The sequence below is a fragment of the Melanerpes formicivorus genome, unplaced genomic scaffold (assembly GCF_026170545.1).
Source record: "Melanerpes formicivorus ecotype bairdi unplaced genomic scaffold, bMelFor1.0.p_v2 SCAF_7, whole genome shotgun sequence".
Taxonomy (NCBI): Eukaryota; Metazoa; Chordata; class Aves; order Piciformes; family Picidae; genus Melanerpes; species Melanerpes formicivorus.
Window position 1 is genome coordinate 583735 of NW_027142359.1, and position 25149 is coordinate 608883.

At 45.7% G+C, this 25149-nt stretch overlaps 2 protein-coding genes across 7 annotated transcripts in view; both read right to left on the reverse strand.

The window, feature by feature from the left end:
- Window positions 1-11911, reverse strand: part of TTC39A (tetratricopeptide repeat domain 39A) — a 66112-nt gene extending 54201 nt beyond the window's left edge. For 3 of the 4 annotated variants that reach the window (XM_068140586.1, XM_068140588.1, XM_068140584.1), the window contains exon 1: window positions 11747-11911. In XM_068140586.1, the coding sequence (XP_067996687.1) occupies window positions 11747-11787 (41 nt within the window). In that variant the 5' untranslated portion in view covers window positions 11788-11911. Of the gene's footprint in view, window positions 1-2645; window positions 2711-11746 lie in introns of those variants that run through there. The other variant, XM_068140585.1, reaches the window with a different exon arrangement.
- A 7054-nt stretch (window positions 11912-18965) lies between these two features.
- Window positions 18966-25149, reverse strand: part of EPS15 (epidermal growth factor receptor pathway substrate 15) — a 96312-nt gene continuing 90128 nt past the window's right edge. For 2 of the 3 annotated variants that reach the window (XM_068140578.1, XM_068140579.1), the window contains exons 24-25: window positions 23213-23391; window positions 18966-20982 (exon numbers count right to left, since the gene is read on the reverse strand). In XM_068140578.1, coding sequence (XP_067996679.1) covers window positions 20836-20982; window positions 23213-23391 — 326 coding nt within the window. In that variant the 3' untranslated portion in view covers window positions 18966-20835. The remainder of the gene's footprint in view (window positions 20983-23212; window positions 23392-25149) is intronic. The other variant, XM_068140580.1, reaches the window with a different exon arrangement.

Genomic DNA, 25149 nt, shown 5'->3' on the forward strand with positions numbered 1-25149 from the left:
CAAGCTTGAACATCAAAGGTTTCACCTCAACAGGAGGAGAAACTTCTTTACAGTGAGGGTGCCCAGGCTGCCCAGAAAGGTTGTGAAGTAGTATCCTTCTCTGGAGACTTTCAACACATACCTGGATGCATTTCTGAGTGGAATTCCCTGGGTGATCCTGCTTTGGCAGGGAAGTTGGACCTGATGATCTCTGGAGGTCCCTTCCAACCTCTAATGTACTGTGATACTACTAATGCAGGAGGTGCTGGCCGCTGCCAGTGTATCTTGGATCTATGGATCTGTCTGCAGTTAGTGGCAGCATCAGCTGTCCTTCCTTCAGTACACGCCAGGCACAGGTCAAGCATCCCCATCCTTACAGATGTGGAATGACAGAGTTGTTGTAGTGTGTTTAAATTACCCCCCAACTAATTTGGAGAATCTACCCCCAGAAATAAAATTGCCAGACCAGCCCAATTTGGGAGGGAAGCAAATGAAGCTCTATTGACAAGCAAACATATATATGTGTGTGTGTGTAATTTTTTATATATATATATGTGTGTGTGTGTGTAATTTTTTATATAAATTTACAATTTATAAACAACACAGAAACTCCTCAGACCCCCAGTGGATGGCTCCAGGGGGACTGTTCACCTGCTCCCCCACTCCCTTCCTCCTTCCCATTACCTCACACAGTAGTCAAAACAGAGATCCCCTGCAAGGCCACCGGAAAGAGAGAGCAGAAAGTTGCAAGCAGAAGTGACAAAAAGAAACGAGAGAAGTGTTTATGCCTCTGCTCTATATCCCATTAGCAAGTCAATGAATTATATAGACCATATAACTATTTTTCTTTTAAATCTGATGGTAATTTATTTTACTTTCACTCTTTGTAGTCAGGGACTAGGCTAAAGTTCCCCCTTCAAACTGTAGCACCAGTGAGCCAGAACAGAGTCAAACAAGGTTGGCTGGCAGGCAGAACAGAGACACTCACTTCTGGAAACATGAGAGAGAGGTGAGAGACAAGACAGTACTTCTGCCCAGCAAGGAAAAACAAGCTCACATCCACCAGCCAAACCACTGTTTTCTGTTGGTTCCTGTAACTTCAGGGAGTAGCAAGGCTTTGCATGTTCTTTGTAAAAGCCTCTCTTTAATGTCATGCAAAATGAAGTTGGTTAAATATTTTGATCAGTGGAGTGAGCTCATTGAGCTGATCTTGTCCCAAATAAAATAGCCTATATGCTCCCACACTGCTTTGCTGGCACATCGGCAGTACTGCTCCCGTCACAAGAGCAGTTACACTCAGCAGAAGCAGTCATCTTGCTCATCACAACAGCTGGGCTGTGGAAGCTGATCAGCTATGATCTACTTAAATAAGTTAGCTCCTCCAAGAGCATTTAATGTTAAGAATTACACCTCTCTTTCCTCCTACATGTGGCCTTGTTCGTGAGATTACACAAAGCAGTACCAATAATTAAGACATCAGCTGCCGAAGGAAGAGCCAAAAATGATAAACAAGTGAAGGATAATGCCTGGAAGGTACTCTCAAGACATTAATATCCCTGATGCTATCTTTCACTGGTTTTATGACAACCTGCACAGGAAAAGCCTCTGCTGCATTTGGTATAAGAATTATTGCAAGAGATTCACAGGCTGCCCTGTTAATGACTCAATTACATGACTGTAACAACACGATGTACCTGGGCCACAGCAGGAGATAAAAGATGTGTCTGGCTGGGGTTTTTTCTCCCCCCAGTTGGGAATAATTACTAGTGACAACTTAAAATAAACCAGAATGCTTCCATGGCAGTATCATGAGCTGCTCTGAAAAGATTACACCTCATCTTCACCAGCTTTTTATACAGTTTCTAACTGACTCTGCACTTCTCCAAAGTGTCTTTAAAGTTCTGTATGGTGAAGGCTCAGGCTGTTTCTGCCAAGTTCTTCAAGTTTTGAGCTGGCAGGTTTTTACTTAAAACAATTATACAACCTCTCTGTCTTTATGAAGAGATTATAGAGGGTTACTTAGAATCATAGAGTTGTCAGGGTTGGAAGGGACCTCTAGTTCCAAGGCCACTACCATGGGCAGGGACTCCCCACAGTAGATCACCTTGCTCAGGGCCACATCCAGCCTGGCCTTAACCACCAGGGGTGAGGCTTCCACCACCTCCCTGGGCAACCTGTTCCAGTGTCTCACTACTCTCATGGTGAAAACTTCTTCCTAGCATGTAACTACCTCCAACCACATAGTCAGAAAAAACAAATTAATAAATTCTTAAAGTACCTCTTTACAGACTATGAAATGGAACCAAAGAGAAATTAGACTTAGGTGCTCAAAGTGGCTCCATTTCTTCCAAAGAGGAAGGAGTAGTAAGTCATATTGCTCCTTATAAACACTGTGCCACTTGGGCTATGAAAGCTTCAACAGCAGAAACACTTCAACCATTCACAGATATGAAGAGCATCCCAAAACACATTTCAAGGGTCTGCATTTCAGCTCTGAACAAAGAAACATCTACAGACACCTCCACCACAGGAACCCAGACTGGCTTGCTGATATGCAGGCCACCATGTGGCTGACACCCAGGTGCCCCCCTCATTCCATGTTACCAGAAATAGCACCACTGACACAGAAATTCGTGCCCAAGGCAGGATAACCATACAGCCCTTACCAGAAAGCAGGATGCACCTGGGGTTACTCTCCTTAGCCTTTTCAGGTTTGACAGGTCACTCCTGGATTGATGACTCCTGTTTTTCTGAACAGACAACTGCTCTCAGCAACACAAACGGCCTGAGCCTGACAAAAGGTCTACACAAAGAAAACAACAAGCACCTCAATTGGGAAGAATGCTTTTCTCAGAACCACAGTGTAGTGGGTTGAGAGAGAAGGCCTAGCATTCCCTCCCCCACAAGGGGGGAAAAAACCCCACAGCTAATTCAGTCGGAGGAGCAAAAGGGATGCTATATTTACAAGCAATGTGAAAATGCAGGTTGTATATACACACAATATATATAGTATTTACAATATATATACATATATATATATATATATACACAGGTCATCTTGAGTGCAATCACACAGCACTTACAGGATGGCCAAGGGATCAGGCCTAGCCAGCATGGATTTAGGAAGGGCAGGTCCTGCCTGATCAACCTGATCTCCTTCTAGGACCAGGTGACTGCCTGGTGGATGTGGGGAGGCCTGGACCTCAGCAAGGCCTTTGACACTGTCCCCTATAGCAAACTCCTGGCCAAGCTGTCAGCCCCTGGCTTGGACGGGAGCACACTGCGATGGGTTAGGAACTGGCTGGAGGGCCGAGCCCAGAGAGTGGTGGTGAATGGTGCCACATCCAGCTGGCGGCCAGTCACCAGTGGTGTGCCCCAGGGATCAGTGCTGGGCCCCGTGCTCTTTATGCTCTGGATGAGGGCATTGAGTCGATCATCAGTAAATTTGCTGACGACACCAACAAACAAAGCTGGTGAGGGGTTTGGAACACAAGCACTATGAGGAGAGGCTGAGGGAGCTGGGGTTGCTTAGCCTGGAGAAGAGGAGACTCAGGGGTGACCTCATTGCCCTCTACAACTACCTGAAGGGAGGTTGTAGACAGGTGGATGTTGGTCTCTTCTCCCAGGCAGCCAGTACCAGAACAAGAGGACACAGTCTCAGGCTCCACCAGGGGAGGTTTAGGTTGGATGTTAGGAAGAAGTTCTATACAGAGAGAGTGATTGCCCATTGGAATGGGCTGCCTGGGGAGGTGGTGGAGTCGCCATCATTGGAGGTGTTCAGGAGGAGACTTGATGGGGTGCTTGGTGCCATGGGTTAGTTGTTTAGGTGGTGTTGGATTGGTTGATGGGTTGGACACGATGATCTTGAAGGTCTCTTCCAACCTGGTTTGGTTTATGTAACTTCTATGTAGAAATATACAGCAAAGAAAAAAAATAGGAACAAAATTCCCTCCTCCGGACAGAGGAGGGTTCCCCCCCCATACCTCCCTCTCTCCCCCTACCTCCCTTTTATCCCAAAAAGGTTAGAGAGAGAAAAGGCAGTTATTAAGGGAGAAAGGTTTTAGTAGGCCTCATGCAAATAATGCAGGATTAGTGCTTATCTTATCCAAGGTTGCTCTGGCTAGGTGCCCAGCAGCAGGCAAGCTGGAAAGGGAGAAGGAAAGGAACTGAGAAAAATTCCAACTGCGCTAAAACTTAAAGCTGAGTTCTACCAATCTACCAATGAAATTCGTTTAGACCTGTCTTTGTTTACAAAACATTCAGCCAGAGTGTCCCAGCACTGTCCCTTTCTTAAAGGCACAGCCCCAAACGGTCACGCACAGCAGATCAGAAATCTCTCTCTCTCATTAGCATGAAAAGGAGAACCAGTAAGCAGTTCTCACAATAATTTGTGACTCTTCAGTTTTCAGACAATACAGGAACTTCTTCACAATTCAAAAGCAAGTAAGTTGATGCAAGGAAATGAACGCTATCATGACCTTTCCTGGTTTTGTGCCAAGCCACTAACACTTTTTTTTCTCTTTTTTCTTTTTCTTCAACTGGTGCTTGTTTTGGTTTGGTTTTTTGGTGTTCCTGAACAGGTTTCTGGTCTGTGCCTAAGACTCCTCTGCGATGCAGACAAGCCATTGCTGCTAACAACAAAGCGACTCGAGAAGTTTCAGTGTTTCTGTTCTCCAAACGCTCCCTATAGAGGCACAACAGTGATGCAGTTCTGGAATTCAGAAGATCTTAGTATTTCAAGTTGTACATGGAGCACAACACAGTTTATTTTAGATGTTAACTCAGCTCTCAAACACAGGATCACAGGAAGGGACCTCCAGAGTCCAACCCCCCTGCCAGAGCAGGACCATAGAATCTAGCACATGTTGCACAGGAATGCATCCACACAGGGCTTCAAAGTCTCCACAACCTCTCTGGGGCGCCTGTAGCAGTACTCTGGGACTCTCACAAGAAAGAAGTTCTTCCCCATGGTGAGGTGGAACTTCCTGTGTTGCAGTTCACACCTATTGCCCCTTGGCCTATCACAAAGCACAAATGCACAGAGGCTGTCCCTTCCTTCCTGAAACCTACCCTCATATTTATAAATATTTATTAGATCCCCTCTCAGTCTTCTCTCCAGACTGAACAGCTCCCAGGCCTCTTAGCCCTTCCTCATCAGGCAGTGCTCCAGTCCCTTCATCATCCTTGTAGCTCTCCATTGGACTCTCTCCAGCAGATCCCTGTCCCTCTTGAACTGGGGAGCCCAGAGCTGGATGCAATACTCCAGGTGGGGCTTCACTAGGGCAGACTAGAGGAGGAGGAGAACCTCTCTCGATCCACTGGACACACACTTCTTAATGTATCCCAGGACCCCATTGGCCTTCTTGGCCACAAGGGCACACTGCTGTCCCACCCATGGAGAACTTGTCATCCATGGGACAAGTTATTGATGGGTCAGCAGTGTCAGAGGTCTTTCGTTAAAAGGTGCTCAGGGTCTCAGCCTTCCTCTTTCAGCAAAGGCTCACAAAACACAGGGATGTGGCAGAGCAGACAAGTGAGCAGAACAAAGTCCAGGGAATCAGTAGACTTGTGCTCTGCCCTTGGTTCCAGTGCTGTTTAACTTGTATCAAGCAGGATCTAGGTTGCATTATGTTCACAGTTAGGCAAACAATGCAATAAATTCATTAGAATAGGTTGGCCTGGATAAATAAAAAGCATTGGTGGTATTTCTGCAGTTCCCTTTCCGTGTTGTACTGCCATGAATGCTTGGAGAGGGATGAATGCACCACGGTGGGCTACTATTCCCAGCTAGTAGGACTGGCTACATCAAATAGTAAGGAAAAAAAAAAACAACAAACAACAAAAAAGCCCAAATCATGCACAGACAATATAGTCTGGCAAGCTACAAACTATCAACCCCAGGATCCTGGACCTGCACTAACCTATTGGAATGTACAAAGAAAAATTTAGCTCTCACAGAGTCAGAATTAAAACACATTCATCCAGCAGTACACAACTTTACAGGACTGCAGCAATTAAAAAGTAAATAGTAATGTACTTTATTGCAACATAAAATGAACTAAATATGCCTTTGTTTCACAGAATCACAGAAACATTCAGGTTGGAAAAGACCCTCAGGATCACCAAGTCCAACCCAGAACCCTACTCTACAAGGTTCACCCCTAAACCATAGCCCCAAGCACCACATCCAAACCACCTTTAAATCACCACCTCTGTGGGCAGCACATTCCAATGCCTGACCACTCTTGCTGGGAAAAAAATTCTTCCTACTGTCCAGTCTAAACCTACCCAGTCACAACTTGAAGCTGTTCCCTCTTGTTCTACCACTAATCACTTGTGAGAAGAGACCAGCACCAGCCTCTCCACAAGGTCCTTTCAGGTAGTTGTAGACAGCAAGGAGGTCTCTCCTTCAAACTAACCATCCCCAGCTCCTTCAGTCTCTCTTCACAAGATTTATTCTCCAGGCCCTTTCCCAGCTTCCTTGCCCTCCTCTGCACTGCCTCCAGCACCTCCACATCTCTCCTGTATTGAGGTGCACAGAATTGGACACAATGCTCAAGGTGTGGCCTCCCCAGAGCTGAGTACAAGGGGACAATCACCTCCCTGCTCCTGCTGGACACAGCATTTCTAATCCCAGCCAGGATGCCTTTGGCGTTCTTGGCTACCTGGGCACACTGCTGGCTCCTATTCAGCTGCTTGTCCATTAGAACCCCCAGGTCCCTTTCTGCCAGGCAGCTTTCCAGCCACACTGCCCCAAGCCTGTAGCATTGCTTGGGGTTGTTGTGACCCAAGTGCAGGACCTAGCATTTGGCCTCATTGAAGCTCATCCTGTTAATGTTTACCATGGATCCAAGTCCCTCTGTAGAGCCTCCCTACCCTGGTGAAGATCAACTCTGCCACCTAACTTGGTGTCATCTGCACATTTACTACTGACACACTCTGTGTCTTCATCAAGGTCATCAAAGATGTTAAACAGAAGTGGTCCCAACACTAAACCCTGAGGAACACCACTTGTGCTCAGCTGCCAGCTGGATTTAACTCCATTGAGCGCCACTCTTTGGGCCTGTTCGTCCAGCCAGTGCTGTATCCAGCAGACACCACACTCTGCTGGATAAATCCATTGTCAAACACTATTCTGGGTTTTCATAAAGAATAAAATAAATCAAATAAACCCCAGGACTGACCCAAAATACCTGAACAAACGGGGCATTGTTGCTTTGCCTTTAATCGCTGCTTTACATGACATTTCAGATTATGCTTCCCTGACAGCTTCCAACAAAGTGACTTCATATTTCAGAAGTCATCTGCACAGCATACTTCACAGCACCTTGACCAATAACAATGCCACCTTCTCTCCAATTAAATAAAAACTCCAGCACAGCACTTCAATACGCCTTTTAACTCCCTTAGGTTTGCCTATTGAACCAATCACAAAAATCACAGAATGTACTGGGTTGGAAGGGACCTTTAAAGGTCATCCAGTCCTACCCAGGAAGCAGGGACATCCCCAACTAGATCAGGCTGCTCAAACCTCAATCAAGTCTGACCTTGTATATCTCGAGGGCTGGGGCCTCCACCACCTTCCTGGGCAACCTGTTCCAGTGTTCCACCAGCCTCGTAGTAAAGAGCTTCTTCCTAATGTCCAGTCCAAATCTACCCTGCTCCAGTTTAAAACCATTGCAAAATCATTACTCAAAACAGGGAAATAGTACAAGTAGGAAGTTTTCTTGGCACTCCGTATTTCTAAAGCCACATTGTAATGCAGACTGGCTTCAAGAAGCAGACAATTACTATCCCCCCCATTTCAGAGTGCAAAAGCAACTAAGCAAGCTACCTGAGGAGAAAAAAGAAAACTAAAACCACAATCAAGAAAAAAAGCCACCCACCAACCAAACAAAACCAACACAACAACCCACAATAAAACCCAAACAAACAAAGCCAGGCTGATTTTCAACTCTGCATCAGAGGAGTTCAGGATGTTTCTGGCATAGCGTTATTTCCCAAATAAGAAACTTTTGTGCAGAGGTAGTGAGAGAAGATTTCATCAGCACAGGACAACAAAGCAAAGGAAGATAAAATTACCTGCAAGTGCAGTACTGTATTCTATTTCAGCTGCATTTGTGGTTCAAGCCGTTAAATCAAGAACACATGGAAGACCACCCCGACATTCAGGCTCTCTTCAAGCAATCTCTTTTGGGTGGTGTGCAGTAATAAGACAAGGGACACAAAATTGAACATAGAAGATTTCACCTCAATATGAGGAGAAACTTCTTTAGGGGGAGGGTGACAGAGCACAGGAGCAGGCTGCCCATGGGGGTTGTGGAGTCTCCTTTGGAGACTTTCAAGACCCATCTGGGTGCATCCCTGTGTGGGCTACCCTGGGTGATCCTGCTTTGGCAGCGGGGCTGGACCCGTTCCAACCTCTAGCGTTCTATGATCCTGTGAAATTGTTTTTCCACAATAGATGAATCAAAGTTTTACTACTGATGTGAAGACAAAAGCTGAAAACCTGCAGACTGGGAGGTCATTTTTTATCACTCCTACTGAAAAAAAAACCAAAACAACTATCTGACATTTACTTTTCAGTTCCAACTACTGATAGTATCATTAGAGTATCATACTGTGAGGGTCACAGAGCACTGGAACAGGCTGCCCAGAGAGCTTGTGGAGTCTCTTCCTCTGGAGAGTTTCAAGACCCATCTGGAAGTGTTCCTGTGTGACCTGTGCTAGATTCTATGGTTCTGCTCTGGCAGGGAGGTTGGACTGGAAGATCTCCCGAAGTCCCTTCCAACCCCTAACACCCTTGATTGTCCTCTGACTATGAGCTAATAATGTCAATCTATTCCCCAAATACATCTGAAACCTAAGAAACCACAAGCTCAGCCACGCAGAAACGTTGTCCAGGAGCCCAACTAGAGATTTTAAAAAGCCTTTTAAGTAAGATGCACACTAGAGTAAGGGGAATAGCAGTATTATAGAATAGAATAGAACAGACCAGGTTGAAAGAGACCTTTGAGATCATCGCATCCAACCTATCATCCAACACCACCTAATCAACTAAACCATGCAACCAAACACCCTATCAAGTCTCCTCCTGAACACCACCAATGATGGTGACTCCACCACCTCCCCAGGCAGGTTTTTTTCTAAAACAAACACAAGACAACAAAAAATTCCTGAGGTACATGCTTTTAGCATTTTGTAGTACAGTAACCGAACACCTGAAGCACTTCTCATCCTGGTGGGGCACTGGAAATGTGGCAGCTGGCTCCAGCAGATGGAGCTGCAGAAAGCTGATGAGGATCCAGCACTTAGCTAAGCTCTCCAGCAGTTTCAGCAACACAACCTGCACAATCCAGCAGAATTCAGCAAACTCCTTCCTGCTTGCTTCTGAACGTTTTTGCAATCGTTTCTCTGCACATCCAAAACCACCAGAAGCACAATGCGACTGCCATTGATCAGCCTTTCCTTGCTGCCGCTGCTACTGCCAGTACAAACACAAGACCTGGAAGTCATTTCATGACGTGGTTTAAAATCATTATTCAAAACATACAGAAAAGTAGAGTTATTAGGGTTGGAAGGGACCTCAAGGATCACCCAGTTCCATGGGCAGGGATGCCTCGCACTACAGCAGGCTGCTCAGACCCACATCCAGCCTGGCATTAAAAACCTCCAGGGATGAGGCTTCTACCACCTCCCTGGGCAACCTGTGCCAGTGTCTCACCACCCTCATGGGGAAGGACTTCTTCCTAATATCCAATCTGAATCTACCCACTTCTAGTTTTGTTCCATTCCCCCTAGTCCTGTCACTCCCTGACACCCTAAAAAGTCCCTCCCCAGCTTTCTTGTAGGCCCCCTTCAGATACTGGAAGGCCACAATAAAGTCTCCTCAGAGACTTCTCTTCTCCAGACTGAAAAAAAAAGCTGCTGGCCCATTAAAGGGCTTTCAAGAGAGGACAGGCCATCAAAGCTGAATAAAGCTACTTCAGATACTAATACAGGTGCAATTCTGGATCATTATCAGGTCTACTACTGAGTGTTTTATTTAATCCTACAGGACTTTGCTGGTTTAAGTGCTACTAAACCACCTCCCTCCACTCTGCTCTGTCATAACTCTAACGTTAATATAGCTTCCACTTAAAGTTGAGCGCTGTTGTGTGTCTTATACAATCTAAAGTTCAGGGAACATTTTCCATTATGGATTCTCCAGGCCAGTTAACATCTTTGGCTGATGCTTACTGCTGTCAACTTTCACAAAACCACAGAAACATTCAGACTGGAAAAGACCCTCAGGATCACCAAGTCCAACCCAGAACTCTACATGGTTCACCCCTAAACCAGATCCCCAAGCACCACATGCAAACCACCTTTAAACACATCCAGGCTTGGGGACTCCACCACCTCCCTGGGCAGCACATTCCAATGCCTGACCACTCTTGCTGTAACAAAAATTCTTCCTAATGCCCAGTCTAATCCTACCCAGTCGCAGCTTGAGGCTGTTCCCTCTTGTTCTATCACTAATTACCTGTGAGAAGAGACACAGGAAAAGCACGTTGGCAAAGACCAGTGCAAAACACTGCTTCCTACACATCACAAAGAGCCACAACGGGGTCCTTTACCACTCTTCTAAGTAGAAAACGGTTTGCTGACCTCTCAAACACCTGCACCTTCAGAAGCTTCTACTCCTGCGTGGACTACCAAGCAGATAATTTCAAAAGCCTGATGTCAGGTCGGGAATCCACAAAGAGGCCTTTCACACAGCCACGTCTCAGTGTTAACATGCCATCATCACCAGGGAAGAACGGTATTTGCACACTGATTCAGCCTCTGGAAAAACAACTGCCTCACACGCACACAATGGAAGTTTATGTATTTTATGGGCAGCGGGACTGCACACGTGGAAAGGAGAAAGGGAAGTTAACCACCTGCAGCTTGTCCAGAAGGGCGAGCAAAAGGCATCGAGTTACAGCCGTTGAGGGTCAGCGTTAGGCGGTCAAGGCGTGTCGCGAGCTGTGCAAACAGGAGCCCCAGGAGGAGGACCTGAGCGTCCCCGCACTTCAGAGACACGGCACCTCTCTTAAAACACACCACTTGGAAAACCAGTTAATTTGCATGTGCCTGTTGAAAGGCTGCCGCACAGGTACGTAATTTGCTTAAGCTTAATGATTTTGTCTAAGAGTCAAAATAAAAAAAAAAAAGCCCTGAAAAGTGCAAACCGGCGGCTGCCGCCCCCGCAGCTGCTGCGCGCAGGTGGGACCCCGGGAGCACGAACCCAGAGTCCTCTGTCCCCAGACCACATGTGTGCAGTCTGGGGGCAGAAGAGGATCCACGGGCGGCTCGGTCCCGCTTTGGGCTGCACCTGGGCAGCACTTGCCTGGCGCTCCCCAAACCCACAGCGACCAGGCAGGCTGAAACTACAGAGGCACCGACTCGCCACTGCCAGCTAAAAGGTAACGAACTCGATTTACAGGCTTCGAACCAAGGCAGGCTGTTGTCCGGGATACAAACTGCCCTCAACCCCCTCCACCGGGGCACTTGGCGCCTCTTGCGACCAGCCCCATGGCTTCGGCCGGCACCGGGACAGATGTGCCCGCCGCACCGGCCGGAACGGAGCGGTCCCACAGCCCCGGGGAAAGAAGGGATGCTCCCAAGGGAAGTCCCATCCGGCCCCTGCAAGCGTTGCTTGTGACGGGAGAGACCCCACTACTACTCCAGGCCCGAAGTGACAGCCGCAACCCTCCCGCCCCGCCGCGCCTCAGCCCCGTACCGGGCGTCGCCGCTCCCGCTGCTGGCCGCGCGGGAGTCCATGAAGGCGTCGCGAAGCGCTCCAGAAGCCGTGAGAGGGGAGGCCGGGGCCGAGAGCTGGCAACGCTACTGTTCCCCGGCGCGGGCTGCATCCGCAGTCACCTCGCATGGTGTGAAGCAGCGGCGAGCCTCGGCGCATGTTCGGGCAGGGCCGGCCCCGGGCGCAGGAGCCGCCTCCGCAGGTGAGCGGCTGCGGCGGTTCCCGCCCCTCCTCCGGCTCTGCGCCCGCCCCGGGAGGCCGCTGGAGCCCGCGGCGGGTGGGGAAGGGGGTCTGCTGCCTTCGTGCCGGAGGGGAGGCAGCGGGGCAGGGGAAGCCCGGGGCAGAGCGGGGGGTTGGGTGATGATGGTAAGGCAGCGCTTGGGCCTTTGGACTGAGCCGGACAGTTCACTGGTGCAGCCCAAGAGGCCTTTGCTGGGGAGAGTTGTTACGTGAGGGGAGGGAGGCCTGCGGTGAGCCTGGGCGGGCCCGGCCCAGGTGAGGGGAAAGCGTGGCCTTAGCAGTGGTGCTGGAATGAATTCCTCTTGGGAGAAGGAAACAATTTGAAACTTGACTGAGTATCAATCCTATTCGTTTGTGCTTTCCTGAGACCCCCGGAGCTCTTTAGTCTTGAGAAGACTCAGATATTTACAAAAATTGATGAGATCTTATCTAAGGGTGGGTGCCAAGTGGAGGGGGCCAAGCTCTTTTCGGTGGTGCACAGTAAGAAGGAACAACAGGTGCAAACTTGAACATGGAAGGTTTCACCTCAGCATGAGGAGAAACTTCTTTACAGCGAGGGTGACAGAACCCGAAGCAGGCTGCCCAGAGAGGTTGTGGAGTCTCCTTCTCTGGAGACTTTCAACACGTACCTGGATGCATTCCTGAGTGGAATACCCTTGGGTGATCCTGCTCTGGCAGGGGAGTTAGACTTGATGCTCTCTGGAGGTCCCTTCCAACCTCTAATGTACTGTGTTACTAACCTCCATCTGAGAAAGTGTTTGCCTGGGTGGCGTTCGCTGCCCCAAAACACAGTGGTCAGGTAATTAACTGTACAGGAGCAACAACACCCAAGGGTGTTTACTCTTCAGGTTTCTCAGTTTACAAACAAATCACTTAACACCCAGAGTTTAAATGCTAAACCAATTGAAATAGTAAATAGGTATGCAAAACAAAGGAGAAAAAAAAAAGCTATTTGGCCATTCCCTATGTTACAATCATACCAATGATGCAGGGATAATAACACTTCAGAAGAGATTAACAAACGAGGCTGTCGAAGGAAGTTAACAGGGGGAGAGAAGGCAAAGGCATACACAGGGCAGAGGGAGCAGCAGGGCAAACAGAAGACCTTGGCTGACATCAAGAAACAATGGGCGCGTTAATGAGAACAGTGGGTGTATGGGGGTAAAAAAAAGGTTAAAAGATGATTAGCTGAGCACCAACAATGTGGTTCGTGATGCGCAGAAGGGGAGGTAGGCGGCGGGCCTGCCGCACGCTCCGGTGCGCGGCGAGCAGCTGCTCCCAGAGAGGAGCAGAAAACATTGCATGATCCTTTAGGCCAGCAGCAGGCAAAATCAAACACTTGAGAATGATGTGGGACGTTGGAAGGAGAGGTGACAAGCACCCCTCCAACAGCTACGCTGGCAGCTGTGAAGCCACATTTTTTCAGCACAAAATATCTGTTGGGTTTAGTTCTTTGGATTGTGAAGCTCGCACGTTCCAGCTCACAGCTTTCGGAACAGAGAGGGACTTCCCATCTTTCTCCGCTCTTCGGGTGTGACTGTTTTCAACAGCCTGTGACATTTAACCTAAAGAATATTTTTATTACTAACCACCTGTGGGCATTTAGGCTTCAAAGTTATTGTCTCTCTCTTTCTTCCCTCTCTGCTCCCGTGGGATAGAGACTCTCCCATATCTGGTAATAATGGAGGAGTATCCCAGGCCTCTTTGGCCTGAGTAATTCCTTTTATTCCTGTGCAATCTTGGCCTGTTTAGGGTAAAAAGGGAGGGACAGTTCAGGCCTGGCCAGTATGAAACCAGTCTAGCCATGGTGAGGGTTGAAGAAAGAGCCCTGAGGCTTTTGGTGAACCTCAGGTGGGGACAATGGGAGTGCTGGGGTTTTTTGATCTGGTGTAAAGGAACTTGTGTGTTAAGATTAGACTGGGGATTTCTTTGAACTTGATGTGCTTTGCTATGCTCACCACTATGCTTTGTAGTTTTTGTAGTCTATGAATTGCTTGTCCAGTTAACCTTTCCATGACTCTCCAATCCATTTGTGTGAGCATTATTACTCTTTTGGCCCTTTAGGAGCAATCTGTCCCAATCTAAACTAGGACACCACCCCAGAATATACCCTAACTTGCTTTTATGACTTTTAGGAATTCTGTGTTGCAGAGACTAAGTTGAGAAAGCTAAACCAGAGGGACAAATTTGCATCATTAGCTTTAGTACCGCTTAAATTATTCTCCTGAGCACATTACTGTAGGTTCATGAACAGAACAGTTGTGCTTTCTAGTATCTGATGCTAAAACCTAAGTATTTTAAGATAAAGTGATAGCATATTAAGGAGAGAGAGAGAATTTAAATCTACAACCCTTACCATGCAACTAGCACTTTTACATGTGATTTTCAAGATTCTGGGTCGCTGCCTTGAACCCTGAGTTATTTATTGATTAAAAGTTACTACTGGATGTGGGCCTAAAATGGGATTCATACTCCAAACTCTCCAGAACTGTTTAGAACTCAAAGACTAAAGAAAAGCATTTAAGAACGAAGAGGTATTAACAGATTTGGCTTGGTTGGTTTTGTTTTAAGGGTACCAGAGGGGTTTTATCTAAAAATCCCTTGAGCCTTTCCAAATTTGAGCCTTTCCAAAGAAGTTCTACACAGAGAGAGTGATTGCCCATTGGAATGGGCTGCCCGGGGAGGTGATGGAGTCACCATCATTGGAGGTGTTCAGGAGGAGACTTGACAGGGTGCTTGGTGCCATGGTTTAGTTGTTTAGGTGGGTTGGATTGGTTGATAGGTTGGACATGATGATCTTGAAGGTCTCTTCCAACCTGGTCTGGTCTATTCAATTCTATTCAAATTAGTTTTTGGTGGGTTTTTTTCATTCCAAGAGCCCCACACCTGTTCATGTGAACACTTCATGAGACACTGCATTCTGGGGAAAACACCTCTAATGACTTTTTCTGGGTTTTTTGAGTATAAGAAGTTGAATACTACACAGCTCAACAGAATAAATATTGAATCTGTCCATACAGGAAGATGAGTGTGTCGATCAGGAAGGATGAATCCTGTTATTGACTTGATACAAACTTGAGACAGCTGACAGTTTGCAGACAGTGCACCAAGGATCCCTTGCTGACCAATGCCAGCTGGTACAGACCTCTGAAGTCAAAATTACTGATTATACAGGGTGAAGTTAACTAAATCTTCATTGAACAAGATATTTTCCTTGCAGGACTTCTGTCAAATTCTTATTTCCAGTTATTTGTATAGTCCTGGAGTGTAACTACCTGCTCATACTATATAGGTTGGACACGATGATCTTGAAGGTCTCTTCCAACCTGGTTTATTCTATTCTATTCTAATCAGATAAAACACATTTTCACACCTCCCCTACCTATAAGATACAAGTCAAATAAAATTGCTTTACTCTGCACAATCACCTTTCCAAAGCCCAGCAGGGAGGTTAATGTAATACCAGACCCATTGTCCTTTAGAAAACAGGAAGCAGATTACCATGAAGAAGAGGTTTGTCCAAAAATCACTTAATAAATCAGCAAGAGATAACCAGAAACAACATTCTGACCTCTTGAATATACATCCAAACAATGCAGCATTTTCCCCTTTATCTGCTAGCTACCAGTTCACCTGCCTTGAAAACTAATGCCCACTTGTTTCTATTTTTTTTGTTTTCAGTTTAAAAATCTAAGGTCCTAGCAGCTCTGGATCACTCAATTTTAGCACAACAGAAATCCCTGAGTATTCTGGACAAGGAATGGCAATGCAACTGTCATAGTATCATTCAGGGTTGGAAGGGACCACAAGGATCATCTAGTTCCAACCCCCCTGCCATGGGCAGGGACACCCCACACTAGATCAGGCTGCCCAGAGCCTCATCCAGCCTGGGCTTAAACACCTCCAGGGACGGGGCCTCGACCACCTCCCTGGACAACCCATTCCAGGGCTTCACCACTCTCATGGTGAAAAACCTCCTCCTCACATCCAGCCTGAATCCCCCCACCTCCAGCTTCATTCCATTTCCCCTAGTCCTATCACTACCTGAGATCCTGAGAAGTCCTTCCCCAGCCTTCCTGTAGGCCCCCTTCAGATACTGGAAGGCCACAATTAGGTCACCTCGGAGCCTTCTCTTCTGCAGACTGTACAGCCCCAACTCCTTCAGTCTGTCCTCATAGGAGAGGTGCTCCAGCCCTCTGCTCATCCTTGTGGCCCTTCTCTGGACACGCTCCAGCACCTCCACATCCCTCTTGTAATAGGGGCTCCAGAACTGGAGGCAGTACTCCAGGTGGGGTCTCACCAGGGCTGAGTAGAGGGGGAGGATCACCTCCCTCGACCTGCTGGCCACACTTCTCCTGATGCAGTCCAGGATCTGATTGGCTTTGTGGGCTGCAAGTGCACACTGAGAGCTCATGTTGAGCTTTTTGTCCACCAGCACCCCCAAGTCTCTCTCCTCAGGGCTACTTTCCAGCCAGTCACTGCCCAGCCTGTATTTGTGCCTGGGATTGCCTCGACCCAGATGCAGGACCCTGCACTTGCTCTTATTGAACTTCATGAGGTTGGCTTGTGCCCACCTCTCCAGCTTGTCAAGGTCCCTCTGGATGGCCTCCCTTCCCTCCAATCCCTCATGATTTATGGTGGTGGTGTTTTTTTGTTTCGGTGTGGTTTTTGTTTTGTTTGGGGTTTGGCGTTTTTTCATGTTTTTAAAGAGATTTCAGGAAATTATTTCACTTTGAGGATTTTACTGACCTACACCCAATGGATTATCACCTGAGAAATTAAAAGTTCTTTTCCATCTTTTCTGGGATAACAGACAGGCCAAAGTTTACTGTGAGGCTTCCCACAAAAATCTTCAACCAAGGCATTCTCACACTCATCTATGAGTCTATAAGCACGAGAGGAAAGTATTTTTACTTTTCCCCCCTCCACATAAGGGATTCCCCAAGATGCTGCTGCCTTCCCTCCCTGCACAGATAAGAGTTAGAGTTCTGTAATAAGTGCAGCCAGCAGCTTCCTCCATTTCAGCCTCAGAGCTCCCTGGGAACACAAGCATGAGAGTTCAATAAGTGCAACAAATTGCAGAGATATCATTGGGGCAGAAAGATGCAAAGACTGTTTGGTTGTTGAACTAAGGCTTAGGTGCTACAAGCTTGGAAAGTCTGTCTCTCCCCAGCTGATACCTGTCCCCTTCACCACCACTTCAGAGATTGGTTTCACTTCCTCCTCTCTTGCCTTTAAATTTCAATACCTGCACCTTGCTGGGAGCAAGGAAGACAACACAAGCAATCTCTTCTGCAGGGAGCTCAAGAGTTCGGTAACACACTAGCGCACCATTCTGCCTACCAAAACATTCCATCTCAAGCTTGCATCAAGAAATATCTTCATTTTGTGACAATTAATGTCTACTTCCAGAACATACTCTGTTGGCTATGTGCTTTTCATTTGACATTGTTTTACATTTGGTAATTGCACGAGGCAAACATCATCTTCCCCTTCATAATTTAAAACAAAACAAAACAAAAAGGATGCTTCTGAAGGGCAACATTCCTGTACATTCCAGCTGGCAGTCAGACCTCAAGAACGTGTGTGAACCTCACAGAATTAATGCAGATGTTACATGGCCTAATGTAGCTGATGTCTCATTGAAAGAAAACAGGCAAAGAGGTTTGGGTCCACTTAGATGAACCCATTGGAATCTAGCACTACTGTAACAAAAGGATCAAAACCACATGTGAATGATTGTTGTGCCTTCTAAACCTCTGAGCAAGCAGTCTATGCCTTGACATATGAGACATTATAGAATCCTAACCTTGTTAGGGTTGGAAGGGACCTCAAGGATCATCTAGTTCAAACACCCCTGCCATGGGCAGGGACATCGCACACTAGAGCAGGATACTCACAGCCACATCCAGCCTGGCCTTAAAAACCTCCAGGGATGAAGCTTCCACCACCTCCCTGTGCAACCTGTTCCAGTGTCTCACCACCCTCGTGGTGAAGAACTTCATCCTAATATCCAGCCTGAATCTACCCATTTCTAGTTCTGCTCCATTCCCCCTAGTCCTATCACTCCCCATATACCAGCATTCCAACACCCTGAAAAGTCCCTCCCCAGCTTTCCTGTAGGCTCCCTTCCGATACTGGAAGTCCACAATGAGGTCTCCTTGGAGCCTTCTCTTCTCCAGACTGAACAGCCCCAACTCCCTCAGTCTGTCCTCATAGGAGAGGAGCTCCAGCCCTCTGATCATCCTTGTGGCCCTTCTCTGGACACATTCCAGTACCTCCTCTTTCCTGTAACAGGGGCTCCAGAACTGGACACAGTACTCCAGGTGGGGTCTTATCAGAGTGTAGCAGAGGGGGAGACTCACCTCTTCCTACCTGCTGGCCACACTTCTCTTGATGCAGCCGGGGCTATGGTTGGCTTTTTGGGCTGCAAGTGCACACTGATGGCTCATGCTGGGCTTCTCATCTACCAGCACCATCAAGTCCTTTTCTTCAGGGCTGCTCTCAAGCCAGTCCCTGCCCAGCCTATATCAGTGCTTGGGATCACCCTGACCCAGATGCTGCCAGTCAGAAGAATCGTATATGCTGGCTCAAACTGCAGGTCTAAGCCCTGTATGCTGACAGCAGTAGAGAATGCTTACATCTTCAGACAAATCACAAGGATCTAAACATTGGGACTCTCCAACCCTCATGCAGGCAAAAAGCTTTGGGCAAGAGCAGCCTGAGTTTTTTTTCTCTGAACCTGCCACAACTCCTAGTGAAGGAGGTGACAGCTGGGATTAGTGTGCACTGCAGCTAACCTCAAGATCCAGGCAACTTTTTTCACTGAAAGTTAACCCACTCCCATCCAGCTACAGTCAGAACTTTTCATAACTGTCTATATTGTCTGCATTTCTTTTATGTGCTGCTCTGCAGGTCACAGCATCCTCTTGGAAAGAAAAACCAAAAACCAGGCAAATGGTTCACACTTTATGTACTTAAACTTTATTTATTCATAATTACAGGCTATTGTTAGAACTTTTAAACAAAAGAGATGTCTATAAATAGAGGCTAAATCCCACCCTGAACAAGTTGTTTTAAAAACAAACAAACAAAAAAGCCCCAAACAACAAATAGTTAAAACTTCATAAAAGTAATGCCATTTAGCTCACAGCAGTGGTTCATTGGTAGTCTGAGTAAAAGTACTATAGTCAGAGTCAGTAACATGAAATGTAACATCCAGTGACTCAGAAGTTGACATCCCATAAAGGAAAGCAGGCACATATATATAATATATACACAGGGTAGCGTGTTGGTCCACTGAGGATACATTTTGAACACAAGGTAAGAAACCAGGTAATCCAGTTCAGCCTATGATTGCCAAGATTAGTGTACACTCCTTACAAAGATGTAGAGATAAGTTATGACTATTTAATACTTTGCAAGATGTTAAGTTACTCTTCTTGTTTGTTTGTTTTGAGCAGGTGTTTGAATGCTCATTTCCCAGTGCAAAAGGAAAAAAAAAACCAACCCAGAAACAAAAAAACCACACATCCCAGTCAGGTTATCCATTTTTTTTCCTGAAAAGAACTGAAAGCTACCCTCAACAACAAAAATAATAAAATCACACAACAGCAACACTGAGAGGTAATGGGAAGAGCTTAAATATACTGAAGCATGGCTGAGACCTCCCCTCCTCCCCCTCAGTGCTGTGTGTTGAAACGCTTCCATCTCCTCAACAGGAATACCACAGGTTAAAAGTGCAAGGAAAACAACATAGTTTTTAGTTCTTGATGTTTATGCTGTTGCCATCCATTTTTCTTAGGTAGGGCAAAACTTTGCTGTTTTAAAAAGTATTTAATGAAACTGCCTTTTCTAGAATAGAGTTCTGTCACAAACAAACAATAACTTAATTTTCATTAACATTCTATCGATCCTACTCTGAACTCAGCGACCATAAAGAAATCGTTCGGGTTTAAGGTGCAACTCTTCAGTTGGCATACAATAAATTACACAAACAGAAGAAAACTGTGGGTTAAAAAAAAGAAAGAACAGAAAGAAAGAAAGAAAAAAAGCAGACTACCTGTTTCTCCTTTCTATTCTCAGTCCTAGTTCAAACTGATCTTAGGAAGTCGCCAGTCGAGCTGCGTATTTCACAGGCAAAAGTGGTTCACATAGAAGTGGGGTCTCCTTGGCGGTCATCCTGGCCAACAGCAAGCACAGGAATCTTCAGCTTACTTGCTTGACAAAACAAAACAACAAGTCTGGCTTAAAACTTATGCCCATGCAAGAAAAGCATTGAAAGGTTTCAGACAGACTCGCTCTTTCTGACGTAGACTTGACGCAGATGTGAAGCTTGTTGTTTCAAATCCAAATGCAGAATCTTCCATGAGGAGGAAAAAGAAATAGGAATCTATATTGCATACATACAAAATGAATCACTCCACAGCTCTGGCATTACTCAAGTTTCTTTAGAGGGGTAAAGGTAACAAATGACTAACCGCTTGATGGGCGACAGTCAGCCACGGCAGAGTAATCGCTGTGTTCACTTTATGCTCAATTACCAACTGCTGGCAGATCGCAGTCAAACTACCACCTCACTAACTGCATTTTAAACTGATTTGTTTACAGCTGGGAGAAGTACTTGGTTCTCCTGAAAACTTGAGAGAACTTGAGTGTTCAACTTAACCAAAAGGATTAAATTTAGCAGAAACATTCACACCACTTCCAGGAATTTCAATCTTTCCGTAGTTTCTTGTATAGGTTAATTTTCTGATTAACATTTCAATAGGTTAGGTATTCAGAGAAAAGGACAAAACAGTTGATTTCAGACAAAAATCTTATTCTAAACTTCATGCTTCTGATATTTCAGATTTACTCAGTGCAATAGCCAGTTCCAGGTCTTCCTGCTCTTGCTGTTTCAATCTTGCCAATCTTTCTTTCTCTTCTCTCTCGCTTTCCCTCTTAGCCCATTCAATCATGTCTTCCTCAGTGGAATACTGCATTTTTAAGAGACAAAATAAATGACATGAGTAGCACAATGATAACTAATACCGTCCAAGGCCTTGGCTTAAGGCACTACTGCACTTGTATCTATTCTACTCTTCAGGTATTACTTATTACTTCAGATTAGCTTAAGGTTCAGCTATCAAGAACTGCAACTGAAGCCACACAACAGATGTATTCCTCTGAAATATGCCACGTTTCAAAACTCAGTTTCTAAGAAGTTACTGAGCAGAAAACATTATCATTTAAATGCAAACTAATTTGGATAAAACCCAGTCTATACAAGAAAAAACTTTGAGTAAATCAGGAGAACACTTTGCAGATCACCCATGCCCATCCACACTGTGGGACACCCTGATTTAGCCTGCTCTCAGTAGGGATGATTTTTCCAGGTGACAATAACTGCACAAGTTAGCTGGAGAATTTTAATGGTTTTTAACTGTGCAGATGAAAAATATTTCTACCAATGAGCAGCAAAATAAAGGTGACTGTACAGTTAGAAGCCTAGCAGGAACACAAAGAAAGGTCAGTGTGATACAAGGAGAAAATAAAGAACAGATCCTTTCCATGTATGTGACTAGAACGTGAGCTACTTTTCTGTGGTACAGTGACTATAAATCAGAGACAGGTAAGGGTATGAAATAAAGTGCAAAAAGATTATGCTACAAGTTGTTTCTATTCAGCATGCAAAAAGGAAATAAAGCTAAGAGGCAGGTGAAGCCCACAGCTTCTTGGGACACCTCATGTTAAGTCTGAGTGTTACAATGAACTCCAGCTAGTTTTTGCTTTGAGTTGCTTCTGTGGGAAACGGAGAGCAAAGCTTGGCTTTCCTCCACAGTTCCCTTACTATTTTCAGTAACTGCAGCTGGAAAAGAATACTTTTTTTCCCCTTTATAAAGATAATTCGTATTTTTGCTTTCTCTTCTACATTTTCAGATGCTCTCCTCCCAACTGGCTTCTCAGTCCCTTTAACTAATAACAGTGTTCCAGAAATTCTGCTACAGTGCAAGTCAGTTTTGAAAGCCTGTCAATCATCACTTTGCTTCAATGAAGCACATAGCTTGTTAGACCTGAAACCAAAAATAAGCAGTATGATGAAGACACTGTCAATGCAGCTTGCATTTAACAGCTGTCCTGGCTTGAGCTGAATCTGCTGCTGCTATTCAGCCCCGTGCTGTGTCATGCCATCTTCAAACTCCAAAGTGCTGGTTGGAGCGAAGCACCCTGGGGCTTAAAGTTCAGGTTGGAACATGAGAGCCTTCCTGGTTGGGTTGCTGCTGCCAGTTGCCATGTTTGGGGGGTTGGTCTGCACCCCTGGGCTGGCTTCTGCTGTTGCTTCTGCATTTTGCTGCACTTCTCTGCAATTAGGCTCAAGTCATTGTGCACTGGATCATTTCCAGTAAAACTTTTCATTACAACTCTGCCTCAGCCCAGAGAGTGTTTTCTGTGTTACTTTCCCTCCTGTCTGTGGTGGGGAGAGAGGGGGGCTTGTGATAGCAGTGTTAACCCAGGACAAGCAGGTATGGAGCTTGAAAGTGAGATGATGCCTTTCAACACTCCTACTGGCAAAAGCTCAGGGAAAAAAAAAAGGAAATAAATATATAGGCATGCACAAACCTTTAGATTTGCTTCTACTGCTTGGGCACCATGCCTTCTATGGAATGGATTCTGGTTATAAAGAGACACTTACTACTTTTTACTTAATTGTACGTAAGTGTGGCATATCCTAGCTGTTCAAAACTCACCACATGGTATTCATTAACACACACACACCCACCCCACCCACTGTGAAGCTGTTGATCAGGATTTTAGTACACTGAAATGATGGCCAAACAGTTGGGTGACAGCTAAACTACAAATCACACCTTTCAGCTTTAATAGGGTCATTAATATGCCTGTTAGAGATCATTTAGATCTGATGCATGCAATGATAAAATGCCTATCCCTAGAGCATGACTTTCACCTCCCATTTCCTAAGAGCTAGGAGGTTTTCATAAACAAAGACTTGCAAAAGCAATGCAATTTAAACACTACAACACTTGGCAGTATTTTGGTCTAGGACAGCCTCAGCTGCAAAGGAAATGTCAATCCTGTTTTAACTGCAGGTGATCTCCCTTTTGTACATGGGATGTGATTTAGTATCTGAAATCAGACTGAAGACTTCAGTGTGAACGATTCAAAGCTGTCATTATACTGAAACAAATGGAAAAGGTGTTTACTCACAGTACTGAAGTTTGCAAAATTGTTGGGGTCAGCCTCTTTACTGATGCTGGTGGGAGCAAATGGATCACAGAATAGATCTGCTTCTTGTTCTTTGGGAATGTCTGGGGTGGGGAAAGGCTGAAATGGATCGCTCGGTTTAAAGGAATCTGAAGAGTCTATTTGATTGATAGGTCTTTTCCCTTAGAAAATTTAAAATGGATTTCAGATAGTAGGTAGCAATGTGCCAAAAAGAGAAACACACCAAAACCAAAACCCCACCAAACCCCAAATTCAAAAGCTACTTGGAAAGCAACCTCATCTAGCGGAGTTGCAGTGAATTCAGAGGAAGCCAATTTAAAAAATGAGGCTATGGTCCCCCAGCTTCTGAAGGAGTGACACGGGCATGTTAACGACTCAAGCACCCAGTTATGTGCCTCTCAGCTATTTGGGGAAGAGTTCTGAACTCCTATTCTATCAGCACTACGTTTCTTTGATTTGCTTATGAACTGTCTGTGATCATTCCAGCAAGGCTTTTTTAATTTGTTGGATCAAGTTAACACAATTTCATTCAGAAACCAGACACATCTTGGTAGGTCTTCAAAGCACCCTATCCTCTCTCTCTGCTAACACCTGGAATTTATCTATTTTCTAAACTAACAGAACAAAAGAAGGAGAACAAGAACACAAAGGCCGATTTTGTTAATCCTTGCCAAAGTAACCACAGATAGAACAGAATAAGGTCTGAGTCCCCACTTAGCTTCCTTTCTCAGCTTAACCATAGTCAGCTTTCATAGAATTGTCAGGGTTGGAAGGGACCTCAAGGATCATCCAGTTCCAACCCCCCTGCCATGGGCAGGGACACCTCACACTACAGCAGATTGCTCTCAGCCACATCCAGCCTGGCCTTAACCTCCACCACCTCCCTGGGCAACCTGTGCCAGTCTCTCACCACCCTCATGGGGAAATATCTTCTTCCTTACATCCAATCTGAATCTACCCATTTCTATTTTTTTTCCATTCCCCCCAATCCTATCACTCCCTGACACCCTAAAAAGTCCCTCCCCAGCTTTCCTGTAGGTCCCTTTAAGATACTGTAAGTTCACAATTACTTCTTCTTGGAGCCTTCCCTTCTTGCTGCTCCAGGGGAGGTTTAGACTGGATGTTAGGAAGAAGTTCTTCCCAGAAAGAGAGATTGGCCATTGGAATGGGCTGCCCAGGGAGGTGGTGGAGTCACCATCACTGGAGGTGTTTAGGAAGAGACTGGATGAGGTGCTTGGTGCCATGATTTAGTCGATTAGATGGTGCAGGATGATAGGCTGGACTCGGTGATCTCAAAGGTCTTTTCCAACCTGGTTAATTCTATTCTATTTTACTCTCCAGACTGAACAGCCCCAACTCCCTCAGTCTGTCCCCATGGCAGAGGTGTTCCAGCCCTCTGCTCATCCTCATGGCCCTTCTCTGGACATGCTCCAGCACCTCCAGATCCTTCCTGTAATAGGGGCTCCAGACTTGAGGACATCAACCCGAATACTTCCAAGCAAAGTTTCATCCAACCATTCTCTCCCTATGTTACTGCTTACAGAAAAGGCTTCATTGCAGTTTTTTTTAATTCAACTAGTGGGTTTGCAAGAGGTTTGACACTTCAAATGGTTGTACTTCAAAACTTGCTTCTATTGCCAGTTTAGACTAAAACTACAGAATGAATCCCCAGTGCTTATTATTTTGTGTATCACTGGTGCAAGTTAGTAAAGGTCTTCTTTCACAGACCACAGTGATTTACAAAATGGGATTTACTTAGACACTTCCCAGATAGCTTTGCCACCAGAGCTCTCACTCTCTGATTAGGTTCTGTTACAGGAAAATAAAGCATGTGGAAGGAGGAACTTCAAATGGCATCTAGGTAATTTTATTTCTACACATTAAGGATTCGTACTGTAAAAAATACAAAGTGTACAACC